This window comes from Macrobrachium rosenbergii, chromosome 17, assembly GCF_040412425.1.
Source record: "Macrobrachium rosenbergii isolate ZJJX-2024 chromosome 17, ASM4041242v1, whole genome shotgun sequence".
Taxonomy (NCBI): domain Eukaryota; kingdom Metazoa; phylum Arthropoda; class Malacostraca; order Decapoda; family Palaemonidae; genus Macrobrachium; species Macrobrachium rosenbergii.
In genome coordinates, this window is record NC_089757.1 from 39,131,273 (window position 1) to 39,152,375 (window position 21,103).

Consider the following 21,103-nt stretch of genomic DNA (forward strand, 5'->3'; position numbering starts at 1 on the left):
AGGTAACCTCAAACTTAATTCCTAGGTAACCTTTAATTTAATTCCTGTGCAATGGGACTTACGCAAGTAGTATGTGCTGTGTTATAGTGTATGTCTGTATGCATTGGCAGGTCAAGCAGCTGCAGTACCTCGTAAATTGAAATCATTGACTTTTGTTGATCCTGAGAGTGGGAAGGGTGGTGAAAAACCACCTTTTGATTTCAAGTAAGTACATTATTCCTATGTGTTTAATACAAAAATAAATTGTGCAATGATTGGTGATGCCTTGCTTATTTTTGTGTAATCAACTTTTAAGAGGAAGTGTATTTTGGAAATAACTTGCAGGTCATAATGGAAGAAATAGTTGTGAGAACATTTTTCCATCTTTACAATATAGATTTATTTCATGTGGGATTATGAATCTATAAATAAAGACTAGACATTGTGATTGTATATGAAAAAAAGCTTATTTGGAGTTGTGTTAAGGTACCTAAGTAGTGTTTAGTTAGTGTGAGCACTAAAGTATATTCGGTAAATAACAGAAAACTAGAGAATAATGAGTTTAGGTTGAAATTTAGAAAATATTTGGGGGTTTTTAAGAGTTCATATTAGATAAATAGATTCGTGACAAAGTTAGTCCATGAATTTCAGAGATTTTGTAATAGCCACTCCAAAGAATTTGGCTTAAGGAAAAGCTGAAATCAGAAGGCAAATAAAAATGTGTTTTTGGAAAACACCATTAGCAAGCAGTATCACAAAGTGAAAGGAGAAAATGGTAAAACACTAATACACGTAACTGCTTGGATGGAAGGAGAAGTTATTCTGTTTTTCAGTACAGATATGACACAAATGATGATGAAATTGAAGGAAATAAAGAAAAGGATGATGTAGACTTTGCTCAGCAACCTTCTGAGGTTCCAGCTTCTCCTTCCCACGGCACTAGTATACTGTATGTCATAATTTGTATATATTTTCAAGTATAAGATTATTTCTTCAGAATTTGGATGACTAGAGGAATTGTAATTTAAATGTCTGGCCAGTGATGGCCTCTTGCTGTTTCAAGTACCTAGTAAGTAGTAGAAGGACTGAAAGCTATAAGGTAAAATTGGACCGTAAGTTTTGTTTTGTACTTAAGGCTTGTTTTTTCATGTAAAATGAAAATGTTTCTAACCTGTAAAATATATATTATATTGTTATATTATTGGAGATTTTATATTGTTCAAGATAAATGGTAAACTTATTTGGACAGCTATATATTCACTCTTGCAGTAGATCTCTTATATTCTTCAGTTAAGGAAAGATCTATTCAAACCACAGTATTCCATACAGTTCCACTAAAGCCTCTGCATGCCACACTTAACTGGTTGGAGACTTTACTCTCTCCAACAAGCAAAGGGGTTTTTAAGGTATCTCAAAATCTGTCCTTAAGTCGAGAGACAACCTTTGCCTTATATCAGAACCAGAAGTTTGTGTATTGCTTCGAGTGATGTTTTATAGGAATTTTCAACACCTTTACCTCTATAGATATCAAAAAGATTTATTGCTTTCTTAGATATAGGAAATCTTTCAGTACAGTATCTGCTATTCGAGGTTATAGATCCATGCTTTCCTGGGTATTGTATCGTGTGTAATTGGATCTGCCTAGTGATGTGCATCTTAAGGAGGTGTTGAGATTTAAGTTCCTAGAACTCAATATCAGTCTCTCTCAGGAATTTAGATGTAGTTTTAAAATTTTATCTGCAGGTCTTTTTAAGCCTTTAGAATCAGTTTCATTAAAGTATTGAACTATGAAAACCCTTTTTTTTTTTTGTAGCACTAGCAACAATTAAAAGAGAAAGTTAATTGCATACATTCTTTTATAAGTTAGCCTGTTGTAAAGGCGATGATGTTTTATCATTTTGTTTTATTTAGAGCTAAGAACCATGTTAAGGCTAAGTTATTACCAAGAACTGGAAGAATTTCAAATTTGACCTCTTTAATAAGAAATGAAGAGAAAGCACTTCTGTGCCCTCTTAAGACTATTAAGATTTATTTAGTTAGGTTAAAGTCTGCAAGGAGCAAATTAATCTTTTGTTTTGTGGTGTTAGGGAACCTAACACACCCTTGTCAAATGAATGTAATGTCATCCTTTGTTGAATATTTGATCAGGCTAGTGCATGCTAAATTAGTTTTAAGATCTTTTACCCTTAAGTATTCATAAGCAGTTGCTACTCTATCTAGTATTGACAGATTTGTTTTTGCATGATGATGTGATTAATGCGGCTCAGTGGTAGTACATTTCAGTTTTTGCTGTTCACTACCTAAAGGATGAAGGAATCCTAATCCTAATCCTAAGAACAAACACATATAACATTACCCCAGTCTTTTCCTTTTGTTTAAATTTTGATGGCCCTCAAATCTTCCTTAATATGAATATCTTAACCAAACTATCTTAAAGCCCTTAGTCCACAAGTAGTAGCAGATAGTCTTTTCCTGAACTGAAAGGAAGTGCAATATTCTAGGCTCTTTGACTTAAATCCTGGCTTTTGATTTTATGGGGGGCATGAAGGTAAATACATAAGGGCATACCTTATACCATTAAGGTATTTATTTTTAGACTTAGTTGACTGTCATTTTGGGGGCTTTTGGATCCAAGCACAAGGGTCCCTTCACACCGTTGAAATGTGTTTCATTGTTATCAGATTTAGCTGAAAATGTCTTCAAAAGGCTGCTCTTCGCTACAACCATGAGTTATTTGCTCTGTTGGATTCCACCTTGTGGGAGTAGTAATATCCAGGAAGGATTCCAGGTCTGGTAAGAGTGTAGTGGGTTTCATGCAAGGAACCTTAAGCTCACTTGGCTAAGTGGGTATTGTCTAGCTGTACTACCTGCCGCAGCATTAAGGTGGGAATCAGCTATCTTTAACAGTAGGTAAGATTGATCCCAAATAATATAAATTTTCTTATTAAGATTTATTATTTGGATACTTACATGCTGCTAAAGTAGACCCCACCCAGCCTCCCCACACTTAGTGGGTTGTAATGAAGGTTTCTTACAAGAGCTAAAACATTCAAAACACACCTTGTGGAGAATGGATGAATTAGACAGTCATCTGGGTCAGCAAAACGATCTTTTATTTGAATGCAGACTTGCCTGCTGTTACGGAAATATATCTATATTTAACAGTAGGTAAATATCCAAACGCAGTAATAAATTTCAATATGGAAATTTATATTATGTAAATTATAAAATCACCAAGCTGAAGTGAATTTCAGGAATGTATTCCTTTTGGTTTGATGGGAAACAGAACACTTGCATTACAAGGAATATGTTTAGCATCAGCCCCAAGTGTGTGCGAAAGTTAATTTGTACAGTACTGTATAAAGGTAATTTAATTAAAAAAAAAGTTAAGTATATCTTAGTTTACCTAGACCACTGAGCTGATTAACAGCTCTCCTAGGGCTGGCCCGAAGGATTAGATTTATTTTACGTGGCTAAGAACCAATTGGTTACCTAGCAACAGGACCTACAGTTTATTGTGGAATCCGAACCACATTATAGCGAGAAATGAATTTCTATCACCTGAAACTAATTTTATTTTTCTTTGTTTCATTAAAATGCTTGATACTGATTTGTTTTCATTTTAAGAATGACTTTATGAACAACCATATTCTACTGTTTCTTTGTTTCATTTGTGTTGATAGTCTAATTTCATTTCAAAACTGGTTTACATGGGATGTGAGCAATGAATAAACATAGTTTAAAATAGTTTTCTTTTTTCCATCAAAAAGTAGAATATTTTGTTATTTTAAAAATTAATTACGTACATGATGATGCATAATCATGATTAGACGCATTAGAGACCTATTCTTGTTTACCATTGTTTTGCCATATGTAATTAATATTTATTCTCATTTAAAAACTTACTTGCATACAGTATATGGTTCATAACCACGAATAAACATAAATCTGAGAGTCTGTTATGATAGCCTTTGGATTTTACTTGCTCAAGCAAAGTCTCATTCATATATATTTCAGTGTTATCTACTAGATATTCAGGAATGATGCTGTCACTTATAGCCTTCATTGTACACAATTAATTTTCTTGTGGAATAATTGCAGAATTATGAATATATATTCTGACATCCAAGTCAGTGATTAAAAAACAAGTAAATCCAGTACAGTATAAATACTTTTAAATTTGATGATAAAACTCAACACTGTTCTTGACTGTTACATACGTACTATCTGTCCAGGGGCAGAAAGCGAACTGAGCCAGAAAAAGTTGCCTCCTCACATTAATGTTGAAATGCGCCTGCACAGGCTGTTTGGGCCGGAGGCTTACTAATTGAGATGAGCCATTTGCTTAGGCCGCCTGTGCAGGTGGGAAAAACTGTGCAGGTTGATTACATTAACCCCTTAAAGGACCTGTTTTTTAACATGTCAAAAAAGATTCCAATTATTTTATTTAATTAATTGAAAATGTAGGTTGTTTAGACACTATACTTGTTAATTTCAACATAAAATTATGATTATTTTATGTAAAATAGTGATTTTTAGAAACTCAATTTGAGACCTTTTTATAGTCATTGAGTTATATCGTACAAATTATACTTATTTTGGTCTATCATGAGATATCTCGTATGATTAGTTTTAGTAATTTTGAAAGTAGACGTTTGAAGATCAGTAAATGATTCTTCAGTATCACTGTTGTCATGGTAACTTGCCATAACTGGGCTAAAATAATAAACAAATAAAGTCAAGAGACTGACAGATTACGTGACATCAACGTAATAAATCAATAATATATCATAAAACAGTCTAAAATGACAAATAAAACAACCAAACTTGCCTAGAACCAGTCGAAAAGAAGAAACAAAACAAACTAGATTCTCAAAGTCGCCACTGGAGAGCTAGTAATAGTGTGTACTTGGCGTAAAATAAAAAAAAAATTATGCTTGACGTATCACAAAATGGTCAAGAGGCTAACAAAAGACACGACATCAACGTAATAATAATATAACATATAGTAGTTTAAGATGTCAAATAAAACAACCAAACTTACCTAAAAACGGGCAAAAAGAAGCAAAAAACAAACAAACAAATGACCAGGATGGCCACTGAAGTATTACTAATGACTTGTAGTCAGTGTAAAAAAAAAAAAAAAAAGTAATTCTCAATAACTCACAACTTCCAGCAGCAAGCACCACTGCCAAATGTATGATATAGCATGGGATATCTCGTAGAAGCCTTAAAACAACACTGTGGATCACGAGACATCTCGTATTAGTCCTATTTTAGCATTTAACATTGTTACGAGATATCTCGTGGTCAGTCCAAAATTTTTAGAACACTGATCACAAGATATCTCGGGTTAGTCCAGTAAGGGGTTAACATTCATCTTTGTCTGCACATGTGCAGGCATAACTCCGCGGGTGTAACTGAATGTTAGTGGCAGCCTTAAGATGTTCCTGACATTCACAAGCAAATATACAATAAAAGTTTACATTGCAGTGTTGCATGTTGCTGAACAAGATCTGGTGTGTTTTATGGGTAAAGGTGAGTTAGCTGCACACAGGAAATTTAACCTTGTTGCTGTATATGCTATTAGATAGTTTCAACAAACCAATGAGCTATCTTAATTCCTTTAAGGTTGGCCCAAAGGGCAGTATGTAAGCTTACTTGAGATACTGTATGGCCCTTAGAGTTTGGTTTTTTCTATTCTTATTTGTGCCCATGCGCTGTATGAACAGTAATATACATATCTATATTTGTGTGATGTATGAACCTATTTCTTTTTGCATATAATGATTAATTGTCAGTAAGTTCTAGGGTCTTGAAAACCAGATATTTCAATAAATTAAAAAATGTAGATCTCTCATTAGCTTCCTACACAAACTGAAGTAACAAGGAACACTTTGGGCTGTCTTAAAAGAGTGCAGTTTCATAGACACATGCTTATTGTGTGATCCATTCATTGCATGTTACCCAACACTGTACTGCTGCAAGAAATTGTCCAAATTTTGTTTGCCATGGTTGTATAAAGATTTAGGCTTTTTGAACTACTATATAAAGAGGTTGAGAGAGTTTCCTTTGCCCAACTCGGAGGTGAGTTTTGGACCCATCCTGCAAGGTAAATCTGGTTTCTAAGGAAGGCTCAAGAGATTATGGAAATATTTGAAGAATAGAATTATTGGAATTCTGGAAATTCAAAGTATTACTGTTTTGTATTTCAAATACTGTGTAATGAGGATTAGCAAGTGCTTTAGGTAGGTTTATCTAAACTGTAGTTTGTATGCATGTACATTTATGTGCATGCATGAGCATGTATTTTCTAATTGTCTGTGTATGTATATAAATAAAAACTTTCAAACAAAGCAGTTAGCAATGGTGACTTAGGATTTTTGCATGAGTAAATGACTCCTGTTTTTAATTGTAATTTCTTTTTAGGTCTGAAGCACCAGCTGATACAAAGGAAGAAATGCCCGTAAAACCTGGAAAGCCTAGAAAAGGAAATATTTATAATCCAAATGAGGCAAAACAGAGACATGTGAGTTTTGCTGAAGGACTGGCATCATCTAAAGGTATTGTTCCAGATATGACAGTTAGGGAAACTTGGGGAATACATTTATTAAATTGACAAAAGTTATAAGGGAATACCTGAATTATTAAAGTTATAAAAGTTGTAAGGAAAACCCATGTGTAAAATTCGTTTTCTTTCTTATCTTGTGCAGTGGTTGTGTTCAGATTTGCTATAAACAATTATCATTACAATAGCCTCATTCTTTGATACCCATAAAGGTAGATCATTTGGTTTTGTAATGAGAAGATATTTGTCAGTAATGTTTTGTTTGTAAAGACCTCTCACGGTAGGGGTTATTATTATAAATGTTTAATTTTTCCTATACAAATACAAACCTTTATTCTTTATGTATAATTTAGATTGTGAGCACGAGCTGGAGCAGCCATTTAAACTTACTGACAAGGTAGTTAACTGTAAACCAGCAGGGGTTAGCCCCATCCACCTGTTGATCTGCACTTCACTTTGCTTTCAACCGTCGTCGTGCTCAGATTTCTGCCTTCGACTCTCTACACTGACTTTCGTCTTTTATTACAAAAACTTTACCGCAAGGTATCTCTAGATGTATATCCTGTGTGAATGAGCCCAGATTGAAATCAGGGTGAATACTTCATGAACACCTGTGGGGCAGTAGAGAGGCTGAAGCAAAGCACCTTGAACCTTTAACTGATACACTGTCTCTCCCAGAATGAAGTGAAGGAACTTGCGAGATGACTGATGGACTGGAATTTGGAAGTAAGCATCCTTTGGGCCTATCATCAGCATGAAGTCGAACTTCCTGATGGCTGCTAGATCTGTGTGGGATGTTTCCATCTTGAACTGAGTTTTTCTGATGAAAAGGTTGAGGGAAGACAGGTCTATGACTGGTCTCCAATCCCCCGATGCCTTTGCCACCAGAGGATCTGGCTGTAGAAACCTGGGGATCGATCCTTCACGACCTCCACAGCTCCTTTCTCCATCATTACCTTCACTACTCCTCAGAGAGCCAGACCCTTCGGTGAGCCCTGAACATATGTTCTTTGATAGAATGGACAGTCAGGGAGAGGAGGAGGAAACTCGAAGGGGAGTGGATATCCCACCTGCTCTCTGCTGCTGCCAAGTTGCCCAATGGCTCGCCAGACACCCACCCACAAACGGCAGCGAGTGGGAAGGGGCACCCCCTCTAAGCGTTTCCCTCATCTAGCCTTGCCTCTGCCTCCTTTCCCAGCTCTGGTAGGATGAAGCAAAGGGACACTTCTGAGTTGTCTTTTTAGCAGGAGCCCGTGAAGGCTGGCAGCCCCTGTGAGGACTCATCATGGCTTGAGATCTCTTAGGTGGTGGGTAAACAGCAGCCTGAGATCTAGGTCAAGCTACATTGGCACATGAAGGACAAGAAGACTTAATAACTGCCTGGTGGACCAGATGGTCATTATTGTATGCTCTTTGTCTGCCCACTGCAGCTACAACTTGGTCATTAGGGCAGAGTGATGAAAATCCTAGAATTGTTCCATTCCTCAGTGCCAGGGTAGAATCAGAGCCAACAGATTTGCAGGTCTTAGAGAGGGCAGTATTTCTTCTCTAAAGTAATCAATTAGTCCACATGTTTGGTGTTAGGTGAGCCAGATACAGAATAGTCTTGCCACCGGACTGCAACAGTCTAAGAAAAGTTGCATTCTTCTCACATTCTCTAGACATTGCAGTAGAAGAAATCTTGCCAACTGTCGTTGACCACAGATTGAGCCACAAGACCACCTGGAATGCTGTAGCAGTAGTCAGTTCCATTGTAACCGACTCTTGGTGTGTAAAGGAGGTACCCTCTGCCTGGATTTGATCTAAAGAAAGTCCTGGGCCTAGGCGAACTAGGTCCCCTCGATATGGGACCACCTTGACGTGGTGAGGTGGCCCTTGAACCCTAGGAATTTGTTCCTGGGTTTGAGTACAAGTGTCTCATATGTTAATATATATTTCTTTGGACTAATTTTGTGGAATTTTCTACTTCTGCTAAAATTTATTTGACTTGATAAATAGGAAAAGATATCATAGCTGGGATTGGGTTTATATCCGAAGCTAAATAGTGGGAACTGTGGTAGGACCATCAACTGCCTGATAATGTTCGGACCTGAGAGGTATCAGATTGATAGCTCAAAGGCAGAGCTATTCTTTAGGGCTGGATCATGGATTCCAGGGGGGTCTGGTTCTGGTGATAGGACTCTCAGCATTCTATCCGGTTCGCCCATAATATGGTTAGGGTGGGGATGATTGTATTCTTGTAATACTTTGTCCTAGCAAGCAGGTTTGGCTTACACTTGGGCCATCCCCTGTGGTGTAGGGTAGGGGGCAGACATTTGGGAGTCTCTTCTCACTTGTGCCATTGGTAGAAGAATAAACTCCATGAAAGGCTGACAATATCTTTTTAAGGTTTTCAGGTTTATTTTTTTTTTATAAAATCTTTATGACTAGTAGTTGTAAGGATTCAAGTACCCCTGGGCCCTTTGATGATACTGACTTGGCACAGTCAACGACTGCTGAAACTGCCTTTGGCATTCTTTGTCTAGAAAAAAAAAATAAATGTTATTGTAATTACACTGGAACCATATGCTCCAGTACAGAGCAGACCATAAAAAAGTAAATATCGTCTTGACCCAACCTTGACTCACTTTCAACTCCCTGTTTGGGAGTGGAAGTTGGTCAAGGTTTCTAACCTTAGAAACTGACCAAAAAATATCAGCACTCTAGTTGGAAAGTTATTTATTGAGCAGACACTCTACGACTGAAATGTCGTTTAGACAAATAAAAGAAAAGACATGGCTTATAGAAGCCACAACAAAAAGTCAAGTCTGAAAATTATTTATCAATAAAAATATAGATAACATAAATATAAAAATAAAAAAATATGACACTATGAACAGTATTCAAGGTACCATTGTACCTCCTGAGAATAATAACGAGCCAGTTGAATAGAGAAAAGTTAAGTACAGGTTGACCATCACTAATCCGGCATCATTGGGACCTGGAGGTTGCCGGATTAGCCATTTTGCCGGATTAGCCATTTATTAGGCTAGAATACACGAAATCCAGTAGCTAAGCACCTCATCTTAGAATTAAAATATCCTATAAATCAGTACAAGTTGGTTAATAAAGAAAAGACAATTATCAATTACAGGTAGTGCTCGAGTTACGATAATTCGACTTGCGATGTTTCGAGTTTACGATTACGATGGGGTTAGCAATTAATACCGGTACGAAAATATTTAGGAAATATGTTTAGAATTCACGCAGGCGCAGGCAGCAGGTACAATCAGTCAGCGAGAGAGACCAACTTACAATAGAATAACTTTTTTCCTCCATCTCTTTATTCCATCAGCTAGTTAAAAAAAGTAAAAGAGAATGATAAAAGTATTGTTAGTAACGTCATACTCTTGCGTAAATGCGTACAGCCATAAACAACTGAACGGGAAACTGTTGTTTTGCTAATAATCGTATTGGATAACGACTGTTTTGCTTGTATTTCAACCATCGTACGATAATACACAATTACCGTATTTATGTTACAAATGACGTTAAGTACTGTACAATAGGACCGATATATTTTTTACACTATACCCTTATTTGCTTTGGAGAAAAGATCGGCAGGGAAATATACTGCTACAGTAACTTAAAGCTGTAAGTTGTAGCTGAAGCTGAGAAAACAATGTTCAAGCTGCTAGTGACTATAAATTATCGTGAATCGGCAACATGGATGAAACTCGACAGTAAATAGAACTGGAGAGAATGTATTTTAATCAAAACTACTGGGCATGAAAGAATACAAATTACTACTGTTTTCATGCCGATAAAAGATAAGTACGTAAAGCTCGTGTTATGATGAAATCAAGAGAAAATAGCGAATGGAATCTTGATTTTTTTTTACACAAAACAAACATGCCCCCAAACGGCCAGTCGCGATTCCCGCGAACGTCATATATTAACGAAAAAAATAGCTAACTAGAAGAAAGAAAAGCACTTTGAACTTGTTAAATGCAGCGAAATAAACACCGCAATATCATTCCCAAAACAAAACATTGATCGCAATTTATAATAAAAAACCAATATGAGAATATACACAATTGGAAACAATGTAGTAAAGCATAACTTTTTAAAAGATCTATGTAAAAGATGCACATTCATTATGTTGATGTTTGTATAATACTGTTAATATGTGAATACAGTTCAGTATAATGTAGGCTAGGCTACCAGTTTGTTGATGCAGCACACTGCACCACCAAATCGAAGCGGCCGGCGAGCGAGTTAGCGCAGCGACCCGGGAAATTTGAAAACTAGTGCGGAAACATTGGAAATTACTCTAGCCGAAATTTGTGCCAGATTACTGATTGTTCCGGACTACTGGTTGCCGGATTAGTGATGGTCAACCTGTATACATTAGTTTAACCAGACCAATGAGGTGATTAACCCTTAAACGCCTACTGGACGTATCATACGTCGACTAAAATTGTCTGTTGGGTGTCAAGTGGACGTACCGTACGTCGACTACAAAAAATTTCAACCTTCGGTCAACTTTGACTCGACCGAAATGGCTGAAAAATGCAATTGTAAGCTAAAACTCTTACATTCTAGTAATATTCAATCATGTACCTTCATTTTGCAACAAATTGGAAGTCTCTAGGACAATATTTCAATTTATGGTGAATTTTTGAAAAAACTTTTTCCTTACGCCCGTGCTGTAACTTGGCCGAAAATTTCAGAAATTTTGTCATTTTGTCGTAATTTTTGCACTGTTTTATATTAGCTGTTACATAAAGTTTTATATATGAAAATGTGCGCAATTTCATGTAAAATACAGCAAAATACAACCCATGGTTGTAGCTTTTATCAGTTTGGAAATATTTTCATATAAACCATGATAACTGCCAAAATTTCAACCTTCGGTCAACTTTGACTCAACCGAAATGGTCAAAAAACGCAATTGTAAGCTAAAACTCTTACATTCTAGTAATATTCAATCATTTATCTTCATTTTGCAACAAACGGGAAGTCTCTAGCACAATATTTCGATTTATGGTGAATTTTTGAAAAGACTTTTTCCTTATGTCCGCGCCAGAAATTCTTTTGTCACGTCGTAATGTTTGCACCATTTTATATTAGTCGTTACATAAAGTTTTATATATGGAAATGTCCGCAATTTCATGTAGAATACAACAGAAAATAACTCATGGTTGTAGCTTTTATCAGTTTTGAAATATTTTCATATAAATCATGATAACTGCCAAAATTTCAAGCTTCGGTCAACTTTAACTCGACTGAAATGGTAAAAAAATGCAATTATAAAGCTAAAACTCTTACATTCTAGTAATATTCAGTCATGTACCTTCATTTTGCAACAAACTGGAAGTCTCTAGTACAATATTTCGATTTATGGTGAATTTCTGAAAAAAAAAAAAACTTCCTTACGTCTGCGTGCGGTAACTCGGCCGAACATCTCAGAAATTCTTTCGTCACGTTGTTGTAATGTTTGCATCGTTTTACATTAGTCGTTACACAAACTTTTATATATGAAAATGTGCGCAATTTCATGTAGAATACAACAGAAAATATTTCATGGTTGTAGCTTTTATCAGTTATGAAATATTTTCACATAAATCACTATAACTGCCAAAATTTCAACCTTCGGTCAACTTTAACTCGACCGAAATAGTCGAAAAACGCAATTGTAAGCTAAAACTCTTACATTCTAGTAATATTCAATCATTTACCTTCATTTTTCAATAAATTGGAAGTCTCTAGCACAATATTTCGATTTATGGTGAATTTTTGAAAAAAACATTTTCCTTACATCCGCGTGGTGACTCTGCCGAACATCTCAGAAATTCTTTCGTCACGTTGTCGTAATATTTGCACCGTTTTATATTAGTCGTTACATAAAGTTTTATATATAAAAATGTGCGCAATTTCATGTACAATACAACAAAAAATAACTCATGGTTGTAGCTTTTATCAGTTTTGAAATATTTTCATATAAATCACGATAAAAAGAAAAAATTCGACCTTCGGTCAACTTTAACTCGACCGAAATGGTCGAAAACTGCAATTGTAAGCTAAAACACTTAGTCTAGTAATATTCAATCAATTAGCTTCATTTTTCAACAAACAGGAAGTCTCTAGCACAATATTTTGATTTATGGTGAATTTTTGAAAAAAAAATTTTTTTACGTCCATTCGTTACAATTCATGCATCATTTTGTGATATTTTCTCTGTGTTGCTTTGATCGTTTTACAATTTGTTATATACCAAAATCATCGCAATTTAGTGTACAATACAAAGAAAAACAAAACCCGTTAGCTTTAACCGTTTTGCTCACAGCGCGATTTGTATAAAATTATATATGAAAAATTTTTTTTTTGCGCTGTCATATATTTCAATATTTATATATGATAATGATTTTTTTTCATTTCTGATGGTTGCATACTAAACTTCAGGCAATGACAAAAAAAGGAGCCAAAATGAACTCTTATTCTTAAAAACTAAGCGTGCTGTGATTTTTTAATAAAACTTTTTTCCGCTTAGCGCTTAACTCCCGAACGCCGCCGGCATACGGGAGACGTTTTTGTAAATAGAGGCTCGGCGTTTAAGGGTTAACAGCTCTCCTAAGGTACGCCCGAAGGATCAGATTTATTTTATGTGGCTAAGAACCAGCTGGTTACCTAGCAACAGGACCTACAACTTATTGTGGAATCTGAACCATCACCAGATATAAATTTCTCTTAATTCTTCATTGGCCGGTCGGAGAATTGAACGCGACCCCAGCAGAGTGCTAGCCGAGAACGATACCAACCCGTCCAATGAACTAAAAAATATTAGACTCACTTAAAAAGAGATACCCAAAGGTACAGGATTGTGAACTATATGATCTGCCAAGTAAACAGATGAATAAACAAATATTAAAAATTGCAAAAATAAAATTTGAAGGTCAAGATCTACCTCAGAAAATAAAAATTTTAGGCCAAACCAGAGAAGTAAGACCATATGTCCCAAAGCCGCTACAGTGTAAAAATTGGTAAATATGGACACACAAAAATATTATCGAACTTGTGTGCGCATTGTGGATCTGAAGAACATGCCATACAATGGAAGTGCAGCGAACCAAAGTGTATAAACTGTGGGCAAGACCATCATGCAAGATCCAAAGAATGTGTGTACTATATATACAATACAGTTAAAAGCATTACAAAGAACTGGAATGTCTGTAAAATAAGCTAAATTAAAATTGAAAGTGAGAGGAATTCAAGATCCATCTAATAAATCTACATATTGTTCAGTAACAAGAACTAGTAATGAAACAAAAATGCATACAAATAGAAATAATGGAGCACAGAAAAGTAAATCTCAAGAAGAAATTAATGCTTTAGAAATAAAAACTAAGATGATAAAGAATAAAGAAACGGGTACAAATGGGATGGATAATATTTTATCCATTTCATTTGAAATATTAACCCTTTAACACCGACTGGACGTATTTTACATTGACAAAAGTTGTCTGTCGGGTGCCAAGTGGATGTAAAATATGTCTACTACAAAAAGGTTTTTAAATATTTGCGGAAAAATACTTATAGGCTTCGTTTCTGAAAAATTTTAAATCGTGCCTTGAGGGATGCTGGGAGTTCACGGATCACGCTGTTGTTTTGTTTACAAGCCCAGCTGCGCATGCGAATTTCTTTCTTATCCCAAAAGAAAGCATCAGCTAACTCTGCTGAAAATCTAAAAATTCTTTAGTCACATTGTCGTAATTTTTGCACTGTTTTCTGTTAGCCTTTACATAAAGTTTTATATTTAAAAATGTGCAAATTTCATGTAGAATACAACAAAAATAATTCATGGTTGTAGCTTTTATCAATTTTGACATATTTTTATATAAATCACGATAAGTGCCAAAATTTCAACCTTCAGTCAACTTTGACTTGACCAAAATGGTCGAAAAAAATGCAATTGTAAACTAAAACTCTTACATTTTAGTAATATTCAATCATTTACCTTCATTTTGCAACAAACATGAAGCCTTTAGCACAATATTTCGATTTATTATGGTGAATTTTTGAAAAAACTTTTTCCTTACGTCCACACTAACTGCTGAAAATCTTGTAAGAAATTCTTTAGTCACTTTGTCCAAATTTTTGTGTTTTCTATTAGCTGTCCATTGGAGTTTTATATTTGAAAGACAACAAGTTTCATCTCGAATTTCTTTCAACAAAAAATAACTCATGGTTGTAACCATACAATTTTGACATTTTCTCTATAACCATTGTTGTCTTGATGTATGTACAATCACCAACTACTTGCATTGCCATGGTAAAAATTCAATCATGTACTCAAATGTTCTTACATTCTTCTAATATTCAAACTCATTTACCTTCATTTTGAAGAAACGTAAAGTCTCTAGCACAATATTTCGATTTATGGTGAATTTTTGAAAAACTTTTTCAGAAATTCTTTAGTAACTTGTCATGAAAATCTTGCACAGCCTGACGCCGTTAGCTGTTACATAACGTTTTATATATAAAAATGTGTGGAATCATCCATTGGAATACAAGACAAAAAATAACTCATCTTGTTTTCTATCTATAAATTTTGACAGATTTTCAACCAATCACAATTTTTCCGTCTGTTTCTCCTAAACCATTGTTGTCAATCACGATAAGTATGTAAAATTTAAACCTACTTGCATTGACCATGCAAATTCTAAAAATGTACTCAAATGTTCCAAAATCATTCTTTATCAAACTGTCATTTACCTTTCATTTTGCAAAAACGGGAAGTCTCTAGCACAGTATTTCCACTCCCATGGTGAATTTTTGAAAAACTTTTTTCCTTCCCTCGTGTTTGGAAGAGACTAACTCTGCTGAAAATCTCAGAATTTCTTTAGTCACATTGTCGTAATTTTTGCACAGTTTTTATTAGGTGTTACATAACGTTTTATATATGAAAATGTGTGCAATTTCATGTAGAATACAACAAAAAATAACTCATGGTTGTAGCTTTTATCAATTTTGAAATATTTACATATAAATCACGATAAGTGCCAAAATTTAAACCCATGGTCAACTTTGACTCGACTAAAATGGTTGAAAAAATGCAATTGTAAGCTAAAACTCTTACATTCTAGTAATATTCAATCATTTACCTTCATTTTATAACAAACGGGAAGTCTTTAGCACAATATTTTGATTTATGGTGAATTTTTGAAAAAAACTTTTCCTTCCTCCACGCCCACTAACGGCTGAAAATCTCAGAATTTCTTTAGTCACCTTGTCATAATTTTCACACCATTTTTTCTTTAGGTGTTACATAAAGGGTTATACATGAAAAATGTGCAATTTCATGTAGAATACAACAAAAAATAACTCATGGTTGTAACTTTTATCAGTTTGGAAATATTTTCATATAAATCACGATAAATGCCAAAATTTAAATCTATAGGTCAACTTTGACTCGACTGAAATGGTCGAAAAATGCAATTGTAAGCTAAAACTCTTACAGTCTAGTAATATTCAATCATTTACTTTCATTTTGCAACAAATTGGAAGTCTCTGGCACAATATTTCATTTATGGTGAATTTTTGAAAAAGTTTTCCCTACCCCCAAAAATGGTAATAAATGTTTATTTCCAAAATACTAAATATTTCTTTAAGTAACCTTGTAAATTTCGCTAAAGTTTTTTTATTTAATATTTAGGCATTACCCTAAAAAGTGTTATACAGTAAATGGTTGACATAAAATTGAGTACTGCACAAAATAACATTTACAGTAGGTTGTAGCTTTTATCAATTTTGAAATATTTTTCTTTGTCATATAAAAGCCGTTTTCTTTGCGTAACTAGGCAAAATTTAAAACAAAAGTACAATTCCATAAAATACTCAACAAAATGTACAAATGTTTGTAAAACTTTTACATTCTAGTAAAATTGAATCAATTTAAAATTATATACTGTTTAATGCAACAAGAGAGAAGTCTCTGTAACATAATATTTTTTGATTTTATGGTGAAATTTTGACAAAAATTGTCCATTTTTCCTGATTTTACACCTAAAAACACTGTCTTAAAAATTAAACACACTTTCTTTAAGTCACCATGTTTTGAAAAATGCAGTACCATTTTTTATTAGGCATCTTGTAAAAGGTTACCAACTGAAAATGCTGTAATTTTATGCAGAATACAGATTGCAAAAAATAACTTGTCTCAGATTGAACAGCTTTTATTTTTTGGAAATATTTTATACAACTCTAGTTAATCTCTGATATACATTAACCAAAATTTTAAAATGAACGCGACTGAACAACCTCATCTCACCGGTCAAAAAATCCTTGTGCAAAGACTGTAAATGGACATAAAACTTGTATGATTTTATGTATCATTCAAAATCATTTACCTATCATTTTACAGTTAAAAGCATGAAAACTTATAAATGTACAAACATTAAACAAGCATTTTCTGGTGGGTATCATTTTGAAAAAACTTTGCAAATGGGTATCACATCTTGTAAAAACACTAACTGAAAATCTCAAATTACCTTTGCATCTTTAATCATGTAAAAAAATAAAAATAAAAAATACATTTTCGATACAGATTTTACATATGAAGGCATTATGTTCATAGAGATTTTAAACATGAAAATGTGAAATGCATTTTCATAGAGATTTTGCAACAAAACATAACTGCATTTTTGTAGATTTTATCACATTGCATGAAATGCATTTTTGTATAAATTTTACAAATAAATAGAAAAATGCATTTTTCATACACATTTTACAAATAAAAACATGAAAACTTGTAAATGGTGAAAAATTAAACACTGCTGTAATTTCTCGAAGCACTTTGTCTGTAAAAAATATTCAACTAATTACCTGAAAAGTTCATTTTGCAACAAACGTAAGTCTCTAGTATTACTATTTTGATTTATGGTGAATTTTTGAAAAAAATTTTTTTACGTCCTTATGTTACGAATTCATGCATCATTTTGTGATAATATTTTCTCTGTGTTGCTTTGATCATTTTACAATTTATATACAAAAATCATCGCAATGTTGTGTACAATACAACGAAAAAAGTAACTCGTTAGCTTAACCGTTTTGCTCACAACGCGATTTGTATACAATTATATATGAATTTTTTTTTGCACTGTCATATATTCCAATATTTATATATGATCATGATATTTTTTCATTTCTGATGGTTGCATACTAAACTTCAGGCAATGACAAAAAAGGAGCCAAAATGAACTCTTAATCTTAAAAACTAAGCGTGCTGTGATTTTTTGAAAAAATTTTTTCCGCTTTGGTGCTAACTCTCAAACCCCGCCAGCATACAGCAGACACTTTTGTAAATAGAGGCTCGGTGTTTAAGGGTTAAGGTTTACCTAGATTTAAGGGCAAACATCCCAGAAGGTCCAATTTTCCTACACCCTAGCACAAATAAACCATTCCCTCCACAAGGGCTGAGAATAATTTTAGTGTCCCTCATTGAAAAGGCAAAGCCACACTCCTTTCCTAGGTCACATGATATTAGTAAAGTCAATATGTTGGCCTTCTTCAGAAATGTCTCTTTTGAAGAAGTCTCTGAATATACAGGGTGGTCATCAGAGACAGTATTATTACAACATTATTGCCACAAGCCAGAACAAATTTGATTACTCCCTGTATCACTAGGTGGTATGGTTAGTCCTAGCCCCATAGGCACTGCAGTGGAAAACCAGTTCTTGTTTAGTTTTTTGTTCTTTGCTACCAAAACCTGAGGAGTATTTGGAATAAAGAATGGGGCTTGAGACTTGTGGCTTGACCTCAGATCAGAAAAGTGTTTTCTTTGAGTTGTTAGGATTAAAATTTGAGAACTTAAGCTTTTTATCACCTGTCATCAGTTTCTTTGTAAAGCTTCTTGAGGATGAAACAAGCTACTACACATCAAAAAACAGGTTTTGATGTAGGAAAAACATATTTTTGGTAGTCACTGTTGAGTCCTCAAAACCGTCCCACTTCCCTGACGAAAAGGCTTGGGATTTGGGCGAGGGGTCAACCTGGATTGACCAACAGAAAGTAATGTATTCCTGGTCTCCTTACCATGGCTGACTGTCCATGCTCAACAATCACTTCATCTTCTAGCAGGTTTTGACAATGGAAACACCCTGGGTACAGCTTCGCTGAAGATAAAGGAAAGTGTCCACGAGACCAACTGAATGAGAATTCTTTGATATTAGTTTGGTCAACATCGAGCTCTGGTAGACCCATGGAAGGTAACTCTTTGAGGACTCAACAGCAACTTCAAAAAATAGGTTTTTCCTATATCAAAACCTGTTTTTGCATCCTGTTGATACTTTTTTGCAAGTATCCCTCGATCATAGCCTTCATAGTCTCTTTACTTTTCATGTAATTGCAGCTTACTGTATTTCCTGACATTGAAGATGTACCCCAATTTTAAATAAAAATTAAAATTAGCAATAATAAACATAATAAAGTTCCACTATCATGAGTTATTAATCAGTTATTGCTTCAGTTCACTAAAGTATCATGGCTTTGGCTGCTACAGTGTAGTGAGCCTGGCATTTAGGCCTTGATTCCCAAAATATCACAACCGGTTTGTCTGTTACGTAACAATCCCATACTCAGAATACAGTATGCCACATGTCTGGACCAGGTGAGAATATAACTGCATGGATTCTGGCTATTGAGGGAAATAGATATGCTGGTGTTGGGAAAAAGGGTAGTGAAAAATATTGGATTTTTTTAATATATATCAAGAATAAGCAATCACAAAATAAGGTAATTTGCATTGTCTAATTGAAATACCATACATATGATTACTTAAAAGGCGTGCCATCTGCTCCAACCTATTCTGGCTAATTATCAGTTTTCTGTTTTCTCTGTAACACAAGCACAGTTTAATATTCACAAATAGTTTAACAAATTGTGGGGTACAACAGGTTCTTTGTTATTGGGGTCACTAAGACGTGTAGCCCAACTCAATTAAAGTGTCTAAAAAGGCACTGCTGCAGCGTCCTCACACGTGATTCACTCTACAAGTTTATTTATACTGTACTTTGTTTTGTTGAAGCCTTCAGATTTTCTGGGTCCTTGATACAATGTTATGTCAGAAAGGTTGGCAAGACTGTTTCAGTGTTCCAGAGATGTTATTCAAGTTTTGTGGTGTCTTCAAAGAAAGTATCTGCTACAGGTACTTGAAACAATGCCCCTCTCCAGGATCCTTGTCACAGCCTACAGTAATAGAGAAATGGGGATTAGTTACAATGAGGGATGTGTATGAGATTAGGCTAGATGAAAATACAGTATTACAATAATTCAATGAAATAATGTTTCCTAAGATACAAGTACATGGGTTTTCCACTTCAATGGAATATTGGTTATTGTAGTTTTTCAGTTCATTTATTTTGCAAATACATTTTTCACATCGTTGATTTTAATGTGTAGTTAGCTTTTTGAAGTAGATGTACATACCAGTCAACTGAAAACTTTGACAGATAGCAGATATATGGTATAAACTCCCAGCCATGGTTTGTAAAGATATTCTTAGCCAACTGTGTCCCAGTGCGTGCAAATGGGTGGGACTATGGCTTGTGCAGTATTTCATTGCGGTAATTCGTTAGTGTCGAATGTAGGCTTATGTAACAATTATTTTATCTCGGATAAAGAAAAAAAACTAATACTTCAATAGGAAATATTAGGAATATGGAATAACAGTTTATTGCACAGTTACATTTTGTATAAACAAAAACATGATAATACACACAGTACAAATGTTACTAATATGGAAAAGCAACCTTCAAAATATGAAAATACTCTGCATATTGGTACCATTTGTACATATCGCAAACCTATATAGTGTATAGAATCTACTGGTCACTTTTTACCAGATGTGATGTAATTTTAAAAACCACAATGCCCCTTCAACTTCTGAATTCTTCACAGTTTTTGTGACTATGCTTGTGACTACAAAGCCTTAATCTGAATGCAAGAATGTGAAGTGATTCTGATGTCCGTAGCAGGATTTGAACCCGCATCCAGAGTATCAGAACGAGTAAGATTTACCAATTTGGGGATGAATCTTTGTGACGGCATATATTTTTTTATGATACTTTTGTATAGTAGTCACTATTTTAACTAAGCAAAACTTATACCCTTTAATCAGAAGTTATATGAAGGAGTTCTGATTACTGACTAGCAAAGATAATCTTCCCTTGGGGTTATGAGAGGCTTATGAAAAATGTAACCTTTGGCCTCTGTTGTAATTATTATTATTATCATTAAGGAAATGAACCTTACATGGAACAGGCCTATAAGGGTCATTGACTTGAAATTCAAGCTTTCAGAGAATGTGCTCATTTGAAAGAAATTACAGAAGATGAGAGGAATTACAGAAAGAAGAGATCAGTTAGAAAACAAAGATAAATTAAGAAATTAATAAATAGATAAAAGCATAAATAAATTATTGAAAGTACAGGAAAGTTGTTTTAGTGTAGTGATATACTACATCTTTGCTTGAACTTTTAAGGTTCTAATTGCACAACATCCTCAGGGGGACTGTTCCAG

General features: G+C 34.4%; 1 protein-coding gene across 4 annotated transcripts in view; it reads left to right on the plus strand.

Annotated features, from left to right (window-relative positions):
* The window catches only part of LOC136847888 (uncharacterized), a 172,535-nt gene that overhangs the window by 72,076 nt on the left and 79,356 nt on the right, over positions 1 to 21,103 (plus strand). For all 4 annotated transcript variants that reach the window (XR_010855879.1, XM_067119906.1, XM_067119907.1 and 1 more), the window contains exons 3-4: positions 111 to 204; positions 6,409 to 6,542. Coding sequence is in view for 3 of the 4 variants with exons in the window: in XM_067119906.1 (XP_066976007.1) it covers positions 111 to 204; positions 6,409 to 6,542 (228 nt within the window). In the remaining variant the exon portion in view is untranslated. The remainder of the gene's footprint in view (positions 1 to 110; positions 205 to 6,408; positions 6,543 to 21,103) is intronic.